General features: G+C 48.5%; 1 protein-coding gene across 1 annotated transcript in view; it reads left to right on the forward strand.

The window, feature by feature from the left end:
- MDN1 (midasin AAA ATPase 1) overlaps positions 1–20,094 on the forward strand; it is a 2,221,312-nt gene that overhangs the window by 1,292,806 nt on the left and 908,412 nt on the right. The window contains exon 53 of the mRNA XM_078648266.1: positions 3,841–3,974. Coding sequence (XP_078504392.1) covers positions 3,841–3,974 — 134 coding nt within the window. The remainder of the gene's footprint in view (positions 1–3,840; positions 3,975–20,094) is intronic.

Here is a 20,094-nt window from a genome sequence, read left to right on the forward strand (position 1 = left end):
GGCCGGAGTAGCAACCCTCTAACTTTAATTTATTATACTTCTATTAGGTCCCCTGCCCCACCCCCTGGTCCTGATGAAGACCCCACAGCAAGGTTAAACTGTCCTGCAACTTCTGAGGGTCGAAACGTCGACTGTTTTTTCAATTGCGGCAACCTCACGCCAATATTCTGTATATACACTGTACCTTGTGTTGTATGCCACTTTTCAAATAATGTCGCCATGTTTAATGGCAGTTGTTGCTATACTAATTATAGCATGAACAAGTTTTTGAAGGATTGATTTTACTGTCACACAATCCCATCACTTCCCTTACCTATTCACTATCACTTCCCCCTTCCCTCCTCGGGGCACTGTATGACTTTCAATACAGTTGATTGTATTTTATGCTATGTATATTCAATATACTGGATCCCACTGTGAATAAAACTTTGCGGATCAAAATAATTGTTTTTGATTAACTCACTTGAATTGTATTTAATTGCTCCCTATATACACTGGGACCCCTTCCTCTCAGTACCTATAGAACCCAGGTCCCAGTGACTATGTCTGGGCAAAACCCCCCTTCTATAAACTAACAGTAGTAGTGGCACATCTCAGAAGACAACAGATACATGTCTTCCCTTATCTAGACGACTGGCTCATAAAAGCAAAATCATACAGTCAATGTGTCCATCACACAAAGGAAACAATTCAGACATTGCACGACTTAGGGTTTACCATAAACTACACCAAGTCGCATCTAGTGCCTTCGCACGTTCATCAGTATCTAGGAGCTACCATAGACACATCTACAGCTCTAGCGTATCCCAGTCCAGCCAGGATACAGAGCATTCAAACCTTAATCTCCATTTTTCAACACCAGTAGTCTCTCCAAGCCAAAGTGTTCATGAGACTAATAGGCATGGTTGCGTCTTACATCTTCATAGTTCCACATGCAAGACTGCAAATGCGCCCATTACAAGAATGTCTAGCACAACAGTGGAATCAGGCTCAAGGTCAGCTCTCAGACCTGGTGTTGGTGGACAGCCGTATATATCACTCTCTGCAATGGTGGAACACCAAAAAGTTGACAAAGGGACGGCTGTTCGAAGAGCCTGTTCCACAGATAGTGCTCACAACAGATGCATCCCTCACAGGATGGGGAGCCCATCTCTTACACTATACCACACAAGGCCAATGGAACAACCAATAAAAACTGTTCCATATCAACCATCTAGAGCTGCTAGCAATTTTCCTAGCACTCAAAACATTTCAAGTGCAAGTACAAAACAAAGCTGTCTTAATCCGGACGGACAATATGACAGCCATGTACTATATACAAAAACAGGGGGGGGGGGGACACACTCTCTGCAACTGTCCCAGCTCGCACAGAACATTTGGAGATGGGCCATTCCTCAAAACATACACCTGACAGTAGAGCACCTTCCAGAAATTCACAATCAGATAGCAGATCTGTTGAGTCGACAGTCACAACAGATTCACGAATGGGAGATACATCCTCAAGTTCTTCAGCCATTCTTCCAAATGTGGGGGCATCCAGAGATAGATCTGTTTGCCACCCACGAGAATACAAAATGTCCAACCTTCGCCGCCAGGTTTCCACACCCACGGTCTGAGGGGAGTGCAATATGGATGAACTGGTCAGGCAGATTTGCATACGCTTTTCTGCCTCTCCTACTCATTCCACTAGTAGTGCGCAAACTTAGACAACAGTCTCTCAAACTAATACTAGTAGCTCCCACATGGGCACGCCAGCTGTGGTTCACCACACTGCTGGATCTTTCACTTGTTCCACATCAAAAATTAAAGCTCTCGCCCTCCCTGTTAACACAGAACCATGGAGAAATAAGACACCCAGAACCAAGCCAACTGAATTTGGCGATCTGGCTCCTGTAGTCTTAGAGATTGGTTACTTAAACCTACCACCAGACTGTATGAACATAATTAAAGAAGCTAGAAAACCCACTACCAGAGCGTGTTATGCCGCTAAGTGGAAAAGATTTGCAAAATATTGCAACAATAATCACATCCACTGGATGTTTCCATCCAAAATATCATTTGCTACCTACTACACCTACAAAGGTCCAATTTAGCTTATTCTTCCATACACCTACATCTGGCAGCAATAGCAGCCTATTTACAGAATAGACAACATCTATCTCTATTCAGAGTACCTGCGATCAAAGCTATTATGGAAGGATTAAAACGTATAATCCCACCTAGGTTACCATCTGCTCCAGTATGGAACCTAAACGTGGTCCTTACAAGACTTATGGGACCCCCTTTCGAGCCTTTACATCAGTGTGAATTACAGTTCCTAACATGGAATACTGCTTTTCTTTTTGCCATCACCTCTCTCAGAAGAGTTAGCGAAATACAAGCATTCACAATACAAGAACCATTTTTTCAGATACATACTAACAAAGTGGTACTTAGGCCTAATCCAAAATTCCTGCCAAAAGTTATTACTCCTTTTCACCTTAACCAATCAGTATAGCTACCTGTGTTTTTTCAAAACCCGGACTCTGTTGCAGAAAGGGCTTTACACACCTTAGATGTTAGAAGAGCCCTGTTATACTACACAGATAGGACTAAAACCTTCAGAAAGACAAAACAATTATTTGTATCTTTCTCTCCACACAAAGGCAACCCCATCTCTAAGGGGGGAATTGCCAGGTGGATTGTAAAGTGTATACAAATATGCTATCAAAAAGCTAAATGTACACTACCAGTTCCTCCTAGAGCACACTCTACTCGCAAACTAGGAGCCTCTGTGGCTTTCTCAGGAAATATACCACTAGAGGACATATGCAAGGCAGCGACATGGTCTACAATACACACCTTCACTAAACACTATTGTGTTGATGTGCAAGCCAAGCAGCAAGCTGTAGTAGGCCAAGCTGTCCTTGGAACACTGTTTCAAAATACTGCAACGGATACAGGCGACCACCGCTAGGGGAGACACTGCTGCACAATCGATGCACAGTATACGATCTGCAGCTCATATGCCTCGAACGGAATATGCTACTTAACGGTATGCATCTGTTCTTGGCATGTAGAGCTGCAGAGTCGTATACGCCCTCCCGCCTCCCCGGGGCTTGTATCCGTTCCAGTTATCATCTTAATTAGATGCACACGCATGGACATCCCTTCTTTAACTTTACTTCTACTAACTCCATCATTTCCCATCACGGCGAAAAACAATCTGAGGATGGAGTCGATGACCATGCGCAGTGTTGTCCAAGGGAGGAGACACCTATCTCGTGACTACAAAGACTTCTTCCAAGAAGACAACAACCTTCAATCATCCGAGCCCAACACCAGGTGGCGATCTAATGCACAGTATACGACTCTGCAGCTCTACATGCCAAGAACAGATGCGTTCTGGTAAGTAGCATATTCCTTTTTTAGCTTTTTTCTTCAGTGACGCTATGTATGTGTATCTATGGCATTTGAGGGGCTTCTGTTACCTTTGACTATGTCAGCATGCGCTTCTGAATTCCTCTTTATAAAGCAACTAAAATGTTTTTGAATTCCTTTGTATTACAGAGATTTGCTAAGGGAGCATTGTTTACATGAAGTCCAATGAATTGCAAATTGTAAATCACTGACTGTGTGAAAACTTAAGCTGCAGAACAAATGTTTAGTCCATGTTGCATCCTAAAACACAAGTATACAAAAATGCAGTGTACAATATTATTCAGCTGTTGGGCTTTCTTTGCTGTACAGTCAAACGTCAGTATCTCATTTGTGTAATTTGTACTTCAAGCCATTTAGGTTTATAGAAGTGTGACAATCCTTACAATGTGTTCTGATTGTTTTCTGAACTTGTTGTTTAAGATCCAGGAATCTTCAACAGTCTTCCACATGCCATTGTCTCCCACCTTGCTGTGTTCTTTGAACTTTGGGATGCATTGCTATTGCACTGTGTGCAGTCCAACCCGAGGATACTAACTGATGAGGCTATTGCAGAGGCGAGTACTGTTTCTTGTTTATTTGATAATGAATTGTAGAACATAGCCTGTTATACTGGTGAAGTGTATACGGTAAATGGTATATATTAGTAAATCAGGTATATTTGTTGGTGCGATTGTGCAACCTCATTGTGTAATACTCTTACCAACCCCTGTAGGTCCAATAGGTTTTGTCTGTAAACCACTCAGCTTAATTCTGAGCAGCAAGGCTTACACAGAGGAACAAGTGTTAAGCTTTTAAACCGCACCAAAAGATTTGAAGTAATCAACACAACACTCAAAAAAATCCAACACTAATTTCTAAGAATAGACTGTATTTTATAAGAATTTAGACACTTTAAAGAAAAAACTCCAATGGAGGGTTCCAGAGATATAGATTTAAAAAGTAATAGTAAATCCAAGCAATTTAATTCAACCGCTAACAACCCATGGCAAAGGCAACAAATTTGACACTTACATTTTTTTTTTAAGAAAAACGTAGGTGTCAATCCTGTCGGTTACAAGTACTTGGGGCGATCAACCATGACAAGGGGCTTGTCAGGGGGACCAGCGAAGTCCTCAAGGACAGTTGCCTTCACTAAAGAAGCAGCTTTCAGCAGTTCCAGGTGCTCTATCTGCATTGCAATGGATTCCTTTGGAGTGGTCCAGATACAAGTGAAGAAGGTTGCTGAAGATGCTCGAAGGGTGCTGTGGGTATGATACAGTCGGCGGGGTTCTTACTGCAGGGATTCCTTGCTCTATGAAGATGATGAGGGGGGGTCCTAGTTGCAGGGTCGACGTCCCACAAAGTCCTCTACGGTCTAGTCTAAGTCCAGTCGCCTGTTGTCTCGGTCACAGACCATTCCTTTCTGGGTTGATAACGTTCCTTCTGAGGGTCTTAGCAACTCTCCGCTAGCACTGCCAGGCTCAGTAAACTCTGGTGCAACTCTGCACATCCAGGTCTTGTTCCTCAGCGATGCATGGTGGTGAATGCTGTTGTATCCCTGTGCTGCAAACCGGAGGCCAGTCGGCAGGTCCTTTGAGTTCTCTTTGCTTGATTAGGCTCTGGAGGCCGCTTCTCCCCGAGCATCACATGGCAGGCACAGTCCCTCTTTTCGATAGCCAGCAGATGCAGTCCTCATCAATGCAGTCTCTCTTTGCTGATCCCTTGGTGCAGCAGGGCAGATCTTCTTCGGTCCTTCTTTTAAGTCGCTTAAGATCTGAGGTCTGGGTGTCAAGGGTGCCCCCTTTATGCTTGGAAAGGTTCCGTAGTGCACCCGATGGTGGTTGATAGCCAATGGGCTACTAGGTTCCCTCCCACCTGGAGACCACTTCCTGTGGAGCGTGGCATGTGGCTATCCTAGGATGCACCATTCAGGCACACTCCCAAGATGGCAAGACCCACCCGATTGTGTAGACCTCCCCAGCCCTTCCGCGCTGTGTGTCTACCTCAGGACTATATGCCGCTGCGCAAAACAGTTTGCCAACTGGTTTCCCCACTTTTCATCCCATGCCAGCCTGTCACATTAATTTCGACTTGAGACACAAAACAGACCCTCTCAACCTTTCGGACAACATCAACAAGGATATCAACAACTTTAGCAACTGGATCAGGAACTGTGCTGCCTCCCTCTCACCCATCAAACTCAACAAACAGAGAAAATCCAACAAGCAAGACAGCTGGTGCACAAAGGACCTCTGGGACACCAAATGATACTGCAAACAACTAGAGAGAAAGTGAAGAGGCAGCCACGAAGACACAGACCGACCACTTTTAAGGCTGCACTAAGAAAATACCACCAAAAATATGGAGAAACCAAGAAAAGCAAGCTAGTTAAACGTATCAAAGGTAACTCCCAAAAGCAGCAAAGAAATCTTCTTGATCATCAAAGATTCACTACACATGTGGCCTCCGTCAATCACCCCTCTTAAGAATTCTTTGATGACCTATCCAGCTTCTTCAACAGCAAAATCACAAACATCTACAGCAACTTCACGGCCCAATCAGATCCAAGCGAACTTATCACCAATCATAACAACTACCTCATCAGATTCAAGTCATTCACTAGTGAACAAACAGCCGCAATCATGAAGCTCAACGACTCTGGGTTCCCTTCGGACATGTGCTCCCACCACATCTATAACCTTGTTGCATCCCCAATTAACACAGCTCTCACCCACATCATAAACACCTACATCTCCTCTGCCACCTTCCCAGAAGTCTGAAAGTGCACAGTGGTCATCACCCTCCTAAAGAAACCTTCAGCTGACCACAGCAAACTAGCCACCTCCAACCTACCTCCCTGCTTTCCCTACCCAGCAAAAAAGGCCACCAGCAAACAACTCATAAGCCACCTTGAGCTCGAACACCTACTGGACAAAACTCAGGTTTCAGAAAGAATCACACAACAGAAACCTCACTCATCACATGCACCGACAATATCAGGACCTTCCCTAACTGAGTCTAAACAGCTGTCCTCATCCGGCTCGACCCCTCTGTAGCTTTTGACACCAGTGTCCTACAACACACTCATCAAAAGACTCCATGATTGCAGAATCCAAGGACCAGCACTCAACTGGATTGGTCTCTTCCTCACAGGAAGAACGCAAAGATTTAGAGTGCCACCCTTCACATCTGAGGCCAAGAAACTTGTATGTCGATCCCCCAGGGTTCATCCCTCATCCTGACCCTGTTGAACCTCTACCTTGAGCCACTCGCCAACATCACCAGGTCTCAAGGCATCATCATCTACTACACAGAAGACACTCAACAAATCCTCTCCCTAACGGATAAGACACATCACCAGAATTAATTGCATGAGCTTGATAGTAGAATGGATGAGAACCAACTGCTTTAAACTGAATATCGACAAGGCAGAATTACTAGCCTTTGGTAACAAGGACTCACTGTGGGACTCCACCAGGTGGCTAAATGAACTAGATTCAGATAGGCTCAGCACATACCCATATGTTGACTAATCATAGAGAGTATCACAAGATTAGTAATTCTTAGTTTAAAGTTACTCAAGAACAGAGTAAACAATCCCCCAAAGAAAATATACGAAGCTCCAATTTTATGTGAAAATACTTGTTTTCTTCTTTATTTGATAGAGGATCATTCATTTAAAATACAGTACAAAGTCATAGCCATCATTGCCGACGCGGCGCGTTTCCTCAATAGACTTAACACCATCTAGAACGCCGCCACAAGATTCATACTCAAGCTTCCTCACTTCACCTCTGGGAGCTCCACTGGTTCTTCATTCATAAACAGTTGCCAATTCAAACTCGTCCCACACATCTATAAAGACCTACACAACACACAATACACTTACTATAACAGCCTCATAGACTTCCACAACCCTTCAAGACACCTATGCTCAGCCTCACTATAACTCGCACATACCCCACGAATTCATGTAGCAGTTCAAGTATTCGCTCTTTCTATTACATTGGACCCAAGCATGGAACAGCCTCCCGTAACACACCAGAGACGCCTCCTTGCTTCTTGAGTTTCACAAGAAGCTGAAGAACAGGTACTTTGAATAATTCTGTGGGAACCCCATGCATACACACCTCCTTAAGCCATTGCATGTGATTTGTATGCTCTACAAATCGGCATTATGTAATAGGATCTCAATTTATTTTGGTCATAACTCATGTGTTCTCCCTTTGAGCCCCTGAACAGCTGCTCTCTGCTTCTGCTGGCAATCAAGACTGTCTTCCTGGTGGCCATTACATCAGCCAGGAGGATCAGCAAGCTTCAAGCTCTATCACTTCACCCTCCCTACACAAGCTTTTTTCTAGGCAAATTAGTTCTTCAGACGCCTGCCTCTTTTCTACTGAAGGTGGTCACTCCTTTTCATATCAGCTAGAACTTCATGCTGCTTACATTTTTTCCCCATCTGAAAATTGCACCAAAGAATATCTGGTGGATGATCAGCTCTTCATTGGAGCAAAAGTGGCACGTTTGTGCAGAAACTGACCAGTTCTCTGCAGTTTGTACTCTGTACTAAGATCTGCTACGCACTAGCAAAGAAGCAGCCCCCTGAGGACTTGGGAGCCCATTCCACCAGGGCCAAGGCCACTGCTACTACATTGGCAAGTGGGACATTTGCCAAGCTGGCACGTGGACATCACTCCACATGTTAATAAAGCATCACTGCTTGAATAGGCAGAACTATTGAGATGGCCATTTTACCCGCTCTCCCCTCCAAGACCTTTTGGTTAAAGCCAGTTCACAGTCCCATCTCCAGTGAGGTTTTGCTTGGGTAATCATTCTACGGTGAGAAATCTGCAGTTAGAAGTCTGTCAGAAGAATACATTACTCAGTAATGCTTTTTCTGGTAGAGACTCCCAATTACAAATTACTCACTAACTCTCCCATCCTCCCCCCTTCTGTGGCATGTAAACAGTCACAAAGGATACTGATGGGTGTGCCGCGGTGGTGCTTATGTGGAAACCACTATGTCCTTTCCAATGCGGTCAACTTTGACACAGAGCCAACCATTGCCACCTGTCTGTGGGGAGAGGTACTGCTCAAGGTTTTCATGATCTAGTTAGACGCCTGGCGAATATTCTAAGGAGAGTAGTGTGCGATTAGATAGTCTCTGCCAGAATAAGTGTGTTCGGGGCATGTGGGCTGCTGAATTCATATCTGTGCATAGATCGCCGCCTAGTGTTGGGTCCGGATGATTGCACTTTGTTGTCCTGGAAGAGTCTTCAAAGTATCACGAGATGGGTGACTCCTCCCCAGGACTACAGTGCGCATGGGCATCTTCTCCTTCCTCAGATTGTTTTTTTCCGCCATTGGGTTTGGATGTTACTCCTATACTCCAACTTCGGAATCGAAACAAAACTTTTCTAAAAGGCCAAAAGGCCTTCGACTTCGACGGTATTGTTCTCGCTCGGTACCTCTTTACTCGACCGGGCAGTTGGGCCTTTTCGATGCCACGTGGGCCTGCTGTCGATGGAAAGGAGCCCGTTCAAAAGGTGCTCACAATGCCACTCCAAGTTCCCGCATACTGATAAACACTCAGTATGCAACAAGTGCCTTTCACCAGACCATAAGGAAGAAACATGCCCAACCTGCGCCCAATTTCGGTCGAAGAAAACCATTCGGATTCGACGGGCCGCTAGACAAGAGATGCAGCGACAGGCACCAGAACCGGACAACATCTTAGATGATGACCAAGAACTTCCGGAAGTACCAGATTCGGACCTAGAGATCGTCACCGCCGAGGACTACTCGGACTCCGATGACGACATCCCACCGGGCGAAATCGTGAGTACACTGCCCCCGACACCAATTACCCTGTTACCGAAGGCTCCGGTCGAGGCATCGCCAACAGGCCTTAGCCAAAATCCGAAAAAACATTAGACAGCCCCGCCATCCGGCTCGGCTCCGAAACCTAAGCCTTCAGAGACCCCAGGGCCAAGTAACGTCATCCCTAAGAAGGTTCCAGAGCCCAAAAAGGTCGTCGACCCGAAGGGCGTCGAACCGAAGAAGGCCGTACAGTCCAAAGGCGTCGACCCAAAGAAAAGCGTCGACCCGAAAAAAGCCGTTCAGCCAAAGGGCGTCGACGCAAATAAAAGCGTCGACCCGAAGAAGGTCGTCGAACCGAACAAGAACACCCAGCCGAAGGGCGCCGAACCAAAGAAGGTCGTCGACCCGAACAAGCCAGCTGTACCGAGAGCCGCCGACCCCGCAAAGGTCGCCGACGGAATGGGTGCTGTATCGAAACCTGTAACCCGGCCGGAGAAGGCTATTGACCCAAAGACAAGTGCTCCGAAAACACCAGTCGATCCCAAAAAGACCATCAACTCCGGAAAGGACAGTCACCCAAGAATGCCTGTCGAGCACAAGAAACGTGTCGAACCGAAAGACCCGGTCGACCCGAAATCACTTGTCGACCCGAAGAAAGGGCCCGAGCCGAAGAAAAGCACTAAGGCACCAAAGGTCGTTGAAGCAGAAGGTGTTATCAACCCAAAAAAGTCGAAAACACAACCAAGGACTGTAGAGGAAGAACTCTTCCATCCAGATCCATTAGACGACCAGGCAAAAATATATATTAATCCAGACACTGGGAAAGTCACAATCCTGCACAGGAAGAAGAGGCCACTGGACACTGGCTTTCATTCCCCTATTCCACTAAAGCAGAAGGACTTTGCGACCTCTCCCTCTAGACCCTTCATTCCTTTCTATCCCATTATGCCTACTACACCTTTTGCTCCTTACTCTCCTCACTATGGGGACAACGAGGGGAACACAGGGGAAAATCCACAGCCTGAGTATGATTATCCACAAGATCCTGAACCCAAAATGAACCATGGTAGGAGCCAACTGACCCTTATAACACCCATCCCATCCCTGATGTATCCTCTTATCCAACTAAGCCATCACCTACTGATGACACCATTGTCTTCAACCAACTAATAGACAGGGCAGCGCAGTACCACAATGTAGACATGCATAATGACCCTGTGGAAGAAGACTTCTTATTTGACACCTTCCCTACTAAAGAAAAAAGTGCCAGAACACTTCCTATGTTAAAGGGAGTGTTAAAGCACGCACCTGACAAATTTAAAGATAGAGCCAGGGCAAGGGTAATCAATCCCAGGATTGAGAAGAAGTATAGAGCAGCCCCTACAGACCCTACCTACATCAGAGGGCAGTTACCAATAGACTCACTGGTGGTGGCTAATGCACGCAAAAGGGCCAACTCACAGACAACGGGGGAAGCCCCTCCCCCGATAAAGAATCAAAGATACTAGAGACCTCAGGTAAAAGGGTAGCAGCACAGGCCTCCAATTCATGGAGGATTGCGAATACACTAGCTCTGCTAGCACGTTACGACAGGGCACACTATGACCAGCTCGAAAGCTTAATGCAACACCTGCCTGAGCCTTATAAAGCCCAAGCTGATGACCTCATACAGGAGGGAAAATTCTTTACAAACGCCTCCATCAAATGTGCTTTTGACGCAGCCAGGTCTATTAACACTAGCGTTTTACTACGCAGACATGCATGGCTGCGTATTTCGGGCTTTAAGAACGAAGTGCAGTCCACCATTCTTAACCAGCCAGTCAATCAGGACTTTCTTTTTGGCCCTGCTGTCGACACCATTTTAGATAAAATGGAGAAGGACACAGAAACCGCAAAGTCAATGGGTGCATTGCAGTTTCAGCAACATAGAAGTTCCTTTCGACGCTCCTCATACAGGGCAGCTACACGAGGCAATACCTCACAAACGTCATCTTCATACAGAGGCAACACACAAGGTTCCTTCACAAAAAAACTCCCAACAGAGGAGGTTATAGGGGCAACAATAATAAGGGAAGAGGACGTGGAGGCAATACCACCAGAGCCTCCACTGCCACAAAACAGTGACTGCATCACGCTACCTGCAGACCACCTAACACCGGTCGGAGGCAGACTCCAACAATTCCTACCTGTCTGGAACGCAATTCTCATGGACAGGTGGGTGAGACAAATTATCCAGTATGGTTATTGCCTGGAACTCACTTCTACCCCACCAAACATATCACCCAGACACCGTCCTATGTCCAAAGAACACATCACCCTGCTCCAACAAGAGGTGAAATGCATGCTGGAAAAGGGAGCTATAGAGCCAGTCCCTTTCCAACACCAAGGGACAGGAGTATACTCCCTATACTTCCTTATACCCGAGAAGGACGGTTTCCTCAGACCAATATTGGACCTCAGACTGTGGAAAAGTCAGCCCATAACGCACCTGATGCCCAGGCTGCTGGCGCAGGGCGCCTCTTAGTTCCCATCTTGAACAATTACCAAATAAAGAGACGGGCGCTGGAAGCAGGAAAACAAGAACAGAGTTTTATTTCTCGTGAGGAGAGCCTGTCATTTCAGACACTCGCATAGTGTCTTCAGGAGGTGCTCTGGCAAGTTTCTCTGAGGCTTCGTCTTTTATACACATGTTTATGATGCACAAACATTCCTTATTGCAATAAAGACGCTTTGAAAATAGGAGAAAGCATGCTTGGAATCCCAGCTTCAGGCCTATTCCCATACCAGTCGCTCAGATGTCATCCTCCCCTCCTGAATGTAACAAGAGATTGTGATCTCTCAGCCGGACATTCCTATAGGACACAAGGGCAGGAGGGGATGATCAAATCAAAGGTTGGGCAGGCGATAAGATCGGGCACTTCGGCTGGTGTATCACTGTTTTGTTATGCTGGGCAGGAAAAGGGGGGGGTGTACATCCACGAGGCTTGGTCTTAGGACTTGGGACCGGGTCGAAAGGCCAAGTGCAGCTGGGGGGGTCGTCAGCTGAGGGGAAGGGTGTTCTTGGGAGGAAATGGGGGGTGTGGGTCAAGCAGGAGGGTTACTTCTAGGGCAGGGTCACGCAGAGGGAGAGGGTCTTATGGCCGATGCATGAGCAGTGCGCGCGGGGAGGGGTGCCGGGAACAAACGGGCAGAGAGGCCATGGTGCCTAAAATGGCTGTCGTGTACGTGTGTGCATGGGTTTATGCTGGCGGGATAACACAGTCAGTGTTTAGCGATATCCGTTCTGCTTACAACAAGGGGTACAGTGAACACAAATGAACGCCGCTTATGTGCATATACATTGCCATTTTCAACAAGACCCCTAAATCAATACATACTGTCAGAGCACTTCCATATGATCACACTACAGCAAGTGCTCCCGTTGCTACAACAAGGAGACTTCTTAGCAACACTGGACCTCAAGTATGCGTATTTTCAGATACCCATCCATCCAGCTCACAGGAAATAACTCAGGTTCACAATAGAGGGTCAACACTACCAATTTAAGGGCCTGCCCTTCGGGGTAACCACGGCCCCAAGAGTGTTTACAAAATGCTTAGCGACAGTAGCTGCACATCTCAGGAGGCAACACATCCATGTGTTCCCATATCTAGACGATTGGCTAATACAAGCGAAATCATACCAACAGTGTGCAAGAGACACGTCTCAAACATTTCAGCTGCTACACAGCCTAGGGTTTTCAATAAACTACCCAAAATCGCATCTGCAACCGTCCCACACACAACAATATCTGGGAGCCACTATAGATAAGTCAGTGGCAAAGGCATATCCAAATTCAGCAAGGATAGCCAGCATGCAGATGCTCATTCGCAAATTTCTGCCACAACACACTCTGCCAGCTCGAGTCTTCATGCAGCTCATAGGCATGATGGCCTCCTGCATATTCATTGTCCCCCATGCCAGACTTCAAATGCTTCCATTGCAAGAATGCCTAGCACGGCAATGGAACCAGGCTCAAGGACAACTAAAAGACCTAGTGTTGGTAGACCTTCGTACTCACAACTCAGTGGTGGAACCCACAAAACCTTTCCAAAGGGGACTGTTCCAAGAGCCGGTTCCACAACTAGTACTAACAGCGGACGCATCACTGACAGGCTGGGGAGCCCATCTCCTTCAATACACAGTACAAGGGCTCTGGACAACAAAACAAAAGAAACTGCATATCAACCAACTAGAGTTGCTAGTGGTATTGCGAGCCCTGAAAGCATTCCAAAAATACTTGTACAGCAAGACTGTGTTGATCCGGACGGACAACATGACCGCAATGTACTATATCCAGAAACAGGGAGGAACACACTCTCCACAGCTGTCCCACCTGGCACAGAGCATATGGAAGTGGGCAATTCCCAAAAACATTTTTCTCCTAGCAGAACACCTTCCAGGGAAAGACAATCAGATAGCAGACCTGCTCAGCAGTCACAACCAACAACTACACGAATGGGAGATTCACCCCCAAGTTCTCCAGCCATTCTTCAAAGAGTGGGGTCACCCAGAGCTAGACCTGTTTGCCACAAAAGAAAACTCGAAATGCCAGTACTTTGCCGCGAGGTTCCCACATCCGTTGTCACAGGGCAATGCGATATAGATGAACTGGTCAGGCAAATTTGCGTACGCTTTTCCCCCAGCATCACTGATTCCGCTGGTGGCACGCAAACTGCGGCAACAGTCACTCACAATAATCCTAGTTGCTCCCACATGGGCGAGACAACCATGGTACACAACGTTCCTGGAGCTTTCAGTAGTTCCCCATCAAAGACTGTGCCTTGCACCCCATCTTCTAACTCAGAACCATGGAGAAATCAGACACCCCCCCTCCCAATCAGATGAACCTAGCGATCTGGCTCCGGAAGTCTTAGAATTTGGATACCTTAACTTGCCTCCAGACTGCATGAACATCATTAAGGAGGCAAGACAAGAGCGTGCTATGCAGCTAAATGGAAGAGATTTGTTATTTACTGCAACAATAACCAAATCAACCCATTTAGATGCCTCCATACAAAACATTATATGTTACCTGCTGCATCTTCAAAGATGCAACCTAGCATACTCTTCAATAAGACTACACCTCGCTGCTATAGCAGCATACCTTCAAAACAGGCAACACCTTTCACTGTTTAGAGTTTCTAGCAATCAAAGCTTTTATGGAGGGTCTTAAAAGGGTGATCCCTCCAAGACACCCTCCTTCCCCAGTCTGGAATCTAAATATAGTACTTACCAGACTTATGGGACCTCCTTTCGAACCTCTACACTCATGCGAACTGCAATTCTTAACGTGGAAGGCAGCATTCTTGATTGCCATTACCTCACTCAGACGAGTTAGCGAATTACAAGCACTAACAATTCAAGAACCTTTCATGCAAGTACATGCTAACAGGGTGGTTCTTAGAACAAACCCTAAGTTTATGCCAAAGGTCGTCTCCAATTTCCATATTAATCAATCAGTAGAACTGCCAGTGTTCTTTCAAAATCCACAGTCAGCAGCTGAATGAGCCCTACACACACTAGATGTAAAAAGAGCTCTGCTTTATTATGTGGACAGAACAAAATCATTTAGAAAGACAAAGCAATTATTTGTTGCTTTTTCACCACAACATAAAGGATATCCAATACCAAAGTCGGGAATAGCCAGATGGATAGTTAAATGCATTCAGATATGCTATCAAAAGGCCAAACGCACTTTAACCGTCCCCCCAAGAGCACACTCTAAAAGGAAAATAGGGGCATCCATGGCTTTCCTATGGAATATTCCTCTTGAAGACATTTGTAAGGCAGCCACATGGACTACCATACACACTTTCACAAAACACTACTGTGTAGACGTGCAAGCATAACAGCAGGCTGTCCTCAAAACTCTTTTTCAAACTGCTGCAGCTGGCACAGGTAACCACCGCTAGAGGAGATACTGTTATACAGTCTATGCACAGATATGAATTCAGCAGCCCACATGCCTCGGGCCGAATATGCTACTTACCAGTATGCATCTGTTCTTGGCATGTAGGGCTGCTGACATTCATATCACCAGCCCTCCTCCCCGGTGCCTGTCGCAGCTGCAGCATTATCTTTGGCATGGCCATCTCTTACTTTACTATCTCCATTTCTGCCACAATGGCGAAAAACAATCTGAGGATGGAGAAGATGCCCATGCGCACTGTAGTCCAGGGGAGGAGTCACCCATCTCGTGATACTTCGAAGACTCTTCCAGGACAACAAAGTGCAATCATCCGGACCCAACACTAGGCGGCGATCTATGCACAGATATGAATGTCAGCAGCCCTACATGCCAAGAACAGATGCATACTGGTAAGTAGCATATTCCTACCTCAGGTAAGTAACTTGTTATTTATCCACAGAAATATGCTAGAGAGCAGGTATCTTAACCCACAAGATATTTTAAAATATAGTCTCTGAAAGAGACACGTTAGTGATAGATTCCTTACCTTAGAATATCCACATGCGTCAGGCTGGATCCGGAAAAGTTTTTCTGCTTATCAGTACCTCTGCGTGCCAGTAGGTGGCGTCCTGCGGCTCCGCATCCGTCACTGGTGTCGTGGGCGCCGAAATGATGTCACGGAGAGTACTTAGGCGCCACCCATGCGCACTGACGTCAGTTTTCTTTTTCCGCGCCGAAAGCGCAGATCCGGATTGAGCACGTACCTCGTCGCTTTTTGACCACTTTTTTTAGGCTTTTTGTCTCTCACTATTGTCTCCTGGTGCACGTAGGGATGCCCGGCTTTAAGTCTTGTGGGTCGTGCCACAGTAATATGTCGGTGGTGCACCCCGATGACGTCTGCCTCTACTGACTGGAGAATGACCATGACTCCCTGGATTGTCGAGACTGCCAGGTTATGGCCCTGAAGGCCTTGCAGGAGCAGCGCAGGAAGTTGCTGGAGGTCCGGCACTCCTCTCACCGCCGCTCCGGAACTGCTCGCTGGACCGGGGCCAACGCTCCTCGGACTCGAGGTCTTCACCTTCGGAATCCGGTAAGCGACGCCATAAGAAGAAGTCTAAGAAGGGTGTGCTCTCTCCAACGTCCCCCCGTTGCTCCCAAGAGGCGGATGTGGGGGACGGGGAATCCGCCCCTGCAGCTCCTCTGGAGCCTGAGAATCCCGCGGCCTACCCTCTATACCCGGGTCCGTCGGCGACTCCAGAACAGCTGCAAGAGTTTCTTGCTGCCATGCCTGGGGCTCCCGCCGGGGGGCCCCGCTGTCCCGTGTCCAGATCCTGTTGGCCCGGCGGCACTGCCTCTGGTGCCAACCCCGGATCCACTGGATCCAGCGCCCTCAGCTCCGGCCCTTGCTCCACAAGGTGCAGCACCGCTGGCTCCGTCCCCGGCGCTGCCTGTTAGGAATCAATAGCCTTGACATGCGAGGTTGTTAGGCTGTGGCCTTTTACCCAGGTCCCTACAAACAAACAGCCTGTTCTTTTTAGACGCTTACTGTTCCGGTACCACGCCCCCTCTTCACTTCCTGGTTCCTGGCTCGAGGTTCGGTGACGTCTTGTGGAAACCTGCGAGTCTCCTTGGATCCTTCCCCGCTTCCGTGCCTTCATCCCCCTGTCCCTGCTGCCGCTGGATGGTTGTTTGAGAGTGAGAGCGTCTTTGCCGAGCTTCGGCATTTCTTGAATTCCTACGCGAGAGTTTACTCGCGACTACCCTTGCTTTTCTCAATCATTTTGCGGGCGTCATTTCGCTCTGATTCTTTTTCTCGCTTCTGTTGTATGAATGAAATACATGGCGAGTGCTTTTTGTTTAAACCCTTCCTGTGAGAGTGAGCGCTCCGCCCTTACCTCCTTTGAGGGCCGGGTGTCTCTCCTCGTGTGTGTGTGTACTGCTCCGCTGTTTCAGCCCACAACAGCCGGCCGGTGCTCCTCACATACCCCATTTTTGTTTTTGTGTTGGTCTGGTGTGTATGTCCCTCGAGAGCTCTATTCCTCATAGCCCGTGGCTCATTATCCTGGCTACCCTTCCTAGAACTCCTCGAGAAAGCCTGCCTAATCTACAATTGGGGTAAGCACACCTGAATAATCACGCATGTCAATGACTCCTGCTTGAAGGTTAGTGAAGGAATGATATATGTGTACTGCCTATTTTGTTTTCTAGCCTGGACATCCACCTACGACTACTCCTGCTATACCCTGCTTACCCCCTCGTATGAGGAGAGTGGTGGACACTCCTAGGGTAATTCCCTCATACTTTTAGGGGACAGTAGACAGGAGTGTGTATTTTATTCGCATTCTTGCTTCTGTGCCTTGGAGGTGTGGGGATTCTTCTTCGCTCCCGTGGAACATTGGTTACTAACCTGACACTGCCCTTGGCTCCGGCCTTAGCGCCGCCCCTGGTTCCGCTACAGGCGCTGCACTGGGTGCCGTTTTTCGCGCCTCTACCCAGGTTCCCTGACAATTTTGTTCCGGCCTGGGATCCACGTTGGGATGCGACTCCAAAGCGGCCCAAGCTGGCGCTGCTCCTGGCGCCACTGACCCCCTCTCTAGCTCCGGCCCTGCCGCCGCAGCCAGCTCCTTTTACCCCGGAGCCAGACTAGGACTGGGACGACTCCGAGCACCGCCTTGCGCAGCAGTGTGATTCCGAGCAGGATTGGGTTGATGACATTCAAGATGTGGGTGAACTTGATGTGTCTTGTGACCCGGGGTTTGCCTCGCCTCCACCTACTATGGAGGAAGGCGCTTCCTATACTATGGTGCTGCGGCGCGCCACGGAGGCCCTCCATCTCGACCTCCCTACGGTGGCCCTTAAAACCAACCTCCTTACGGAGGTGCTCCAGAAGGCGTCTTCGTCGTCGGAGCTGTTGCTCCCTTTCAATGAGGCCCTTACTGAGGTCATCCTGGGTACTTTGTTACGGCTGGCCTCGGGGAACCGGTGGATAAGAACGTCGCTAGGCGTCATCGTCCGGCCCTGGTGGTCCCGCCTTTTTGAGCATTCACCCCAAGCCTGAAAGCCTGGTCATTCAGGCCTCGACATCGCAGAGTGCCTTTCCCTCAGCTCTGCCGGATAAGGACTCTAAGCGGCTGGACCAATATGGTAAGAGGTTGTTCTCCTCCGTAAGTTTGGGGTTGAGATCAGTTAATACCGCCTGCTTGTTGGGCCGTTACTCCCAAGCAGTGTGGGATTCGGTGGCAGAGGTTCTGCCTCAGTGTTCGGAGGAGGTCCATGCTATCCTTTCCCAAGCGATTGCGGAGGGCAATGATGCGGTGATGTTTGCCATCCGGTGTGGTTAGGACACTGCTGATTCGTTGGGCAGGGCGATTTCCACGACTGTGGCGTTGCTGTGCCACGCCTGGTTGCGTTCCACTGGGTTCTCACCCGATATACAGAGCTCGCTCATGGACATGCTCTTTGATGGCTCCCGTTTCTTTAGCGACAAAGTGGACAGTGCCCTGGAGCGCTTTAAAGACTTGCGCACCACGGCCAAGTGTTTGGGTCCACAAAGGCCCCTACCACGTCTGTGTTTCGTTCCTTTCGTGGCCAGGGTACGAGCACCCAAGCACGCTCCTCCGTTAAGCCTGTGCAGAACCAGCCCCAGCGTGGCCGCGGCCGTGGCTTCCGCCGGGGAGGGTCTGGTAACCAGCGAATGGGTCGGTTCCCCTCCAACCCCCGCTGCTTCCGCCTCTAAGCCTTCCTAATCTATTGGCGCGCAATTACCTCGGACAAGTGGGTGCTGCAGATAATCTGTTAAAGTTACTCACTCCCCTTTCTGTCCTCCGCTCCGGCCATGCCACCTCGGTACCACCTCATGTCAGGGGATCATTTGGCTCTTCTCCGTCAGGAAGTCACGGCTCTCTTGGCCAAGGGGGCCATCAAGCGCGTTCCCGATCAGGAAGTAGGGAGTGGTTGTTATTCCCACTACTTCCTGGTCCCCAAGAAGGAAAAGGCGGCCCTACGCCCCATTTTGGACTTCCGAGACGTAAATTGCTACCTCCGGAAGGAGAAGTTCAAGATACTAACTCTGGCTCCGGTCCTGGCTGCCCTGGAGACTGGATGGTGGCGTTGGACTTGCAGGACGCTTATTTCCACATCCCTGTCCTGCTGGCCCACCGGCGCTACCTGCGATTCACGGTAGGCCAGGAGCATTTTCAGTTTGCCGTGCTCCCCTTTGGCCTTACCAGAGCCTCTCGGGTGTTCACAAAGGTTTTGAGGGTGGTTGCAGCTCATCTGCGCAGGTCAGGGGTGTCAGTCATCCCCTACCTCGACGACAGGCTGCTAAAGGCGGGCTTGCCCCGGGCAGTCGTCACCCATCTCCAGACTACGCGCGACCTCCTGCATTTGCTGGGATTCTCCATCAATGTGCCGAAGGTGCATCTGAGTCTCTCTCTGAAGCTCCCCTTCATCGGAGTGGGTTTGGATTCGTCACTGTTTCGGGGTTATCCTCCCAAGCAGCGAGTCCGGGATATTCAGTCTATGGTTCCACTCTTTCGGCCTTTATCCCAGGTTTCAGTCAGGATGACCCTTCGGCTCCTGAGCCTGATGGCCTCCTGCATCCTGCTGGTCCAGCATGCCAGACGGCATATGCAGGCTCTGCAATGGGACCTGAAGTTCCAGTGGGCACAGCATCAGGGCAACCTGTCAGATCACATCCGGATCTCGGAGGGCGCTGCACGACAGTTGCAGTGGTGGCTCACTAATCGCAATTGGGTCAGTGGCAGATCCCTCTCCTTTCCCCACCCGGAGCACCCAGTGGTGACTGATGAGTCCCTCCTGGGATGGCGAGGCCACATGGGAGAGGCGGAGATCAGAGACCTCTGCTCTCTGGCGGAGTCCCGGCTACATATCAACCTTCTGGAGCTGCGTGCGATCCAGCTTGC

Source organism: Lissotriton helveticus, chromosome 6, assembly GCF_964261635.1.
Source record: "Lissotriton helveticus chromosome 6, aLisHel1.1, whole genome shotgun sequence".
In the NCBI taxonomy this organism is placed as follows: Eukaryota; Metazoa; Chordata; class Amphibia; order Caudata; family Salamandridae; genus Lissotriton; species Lissotriton helveticus.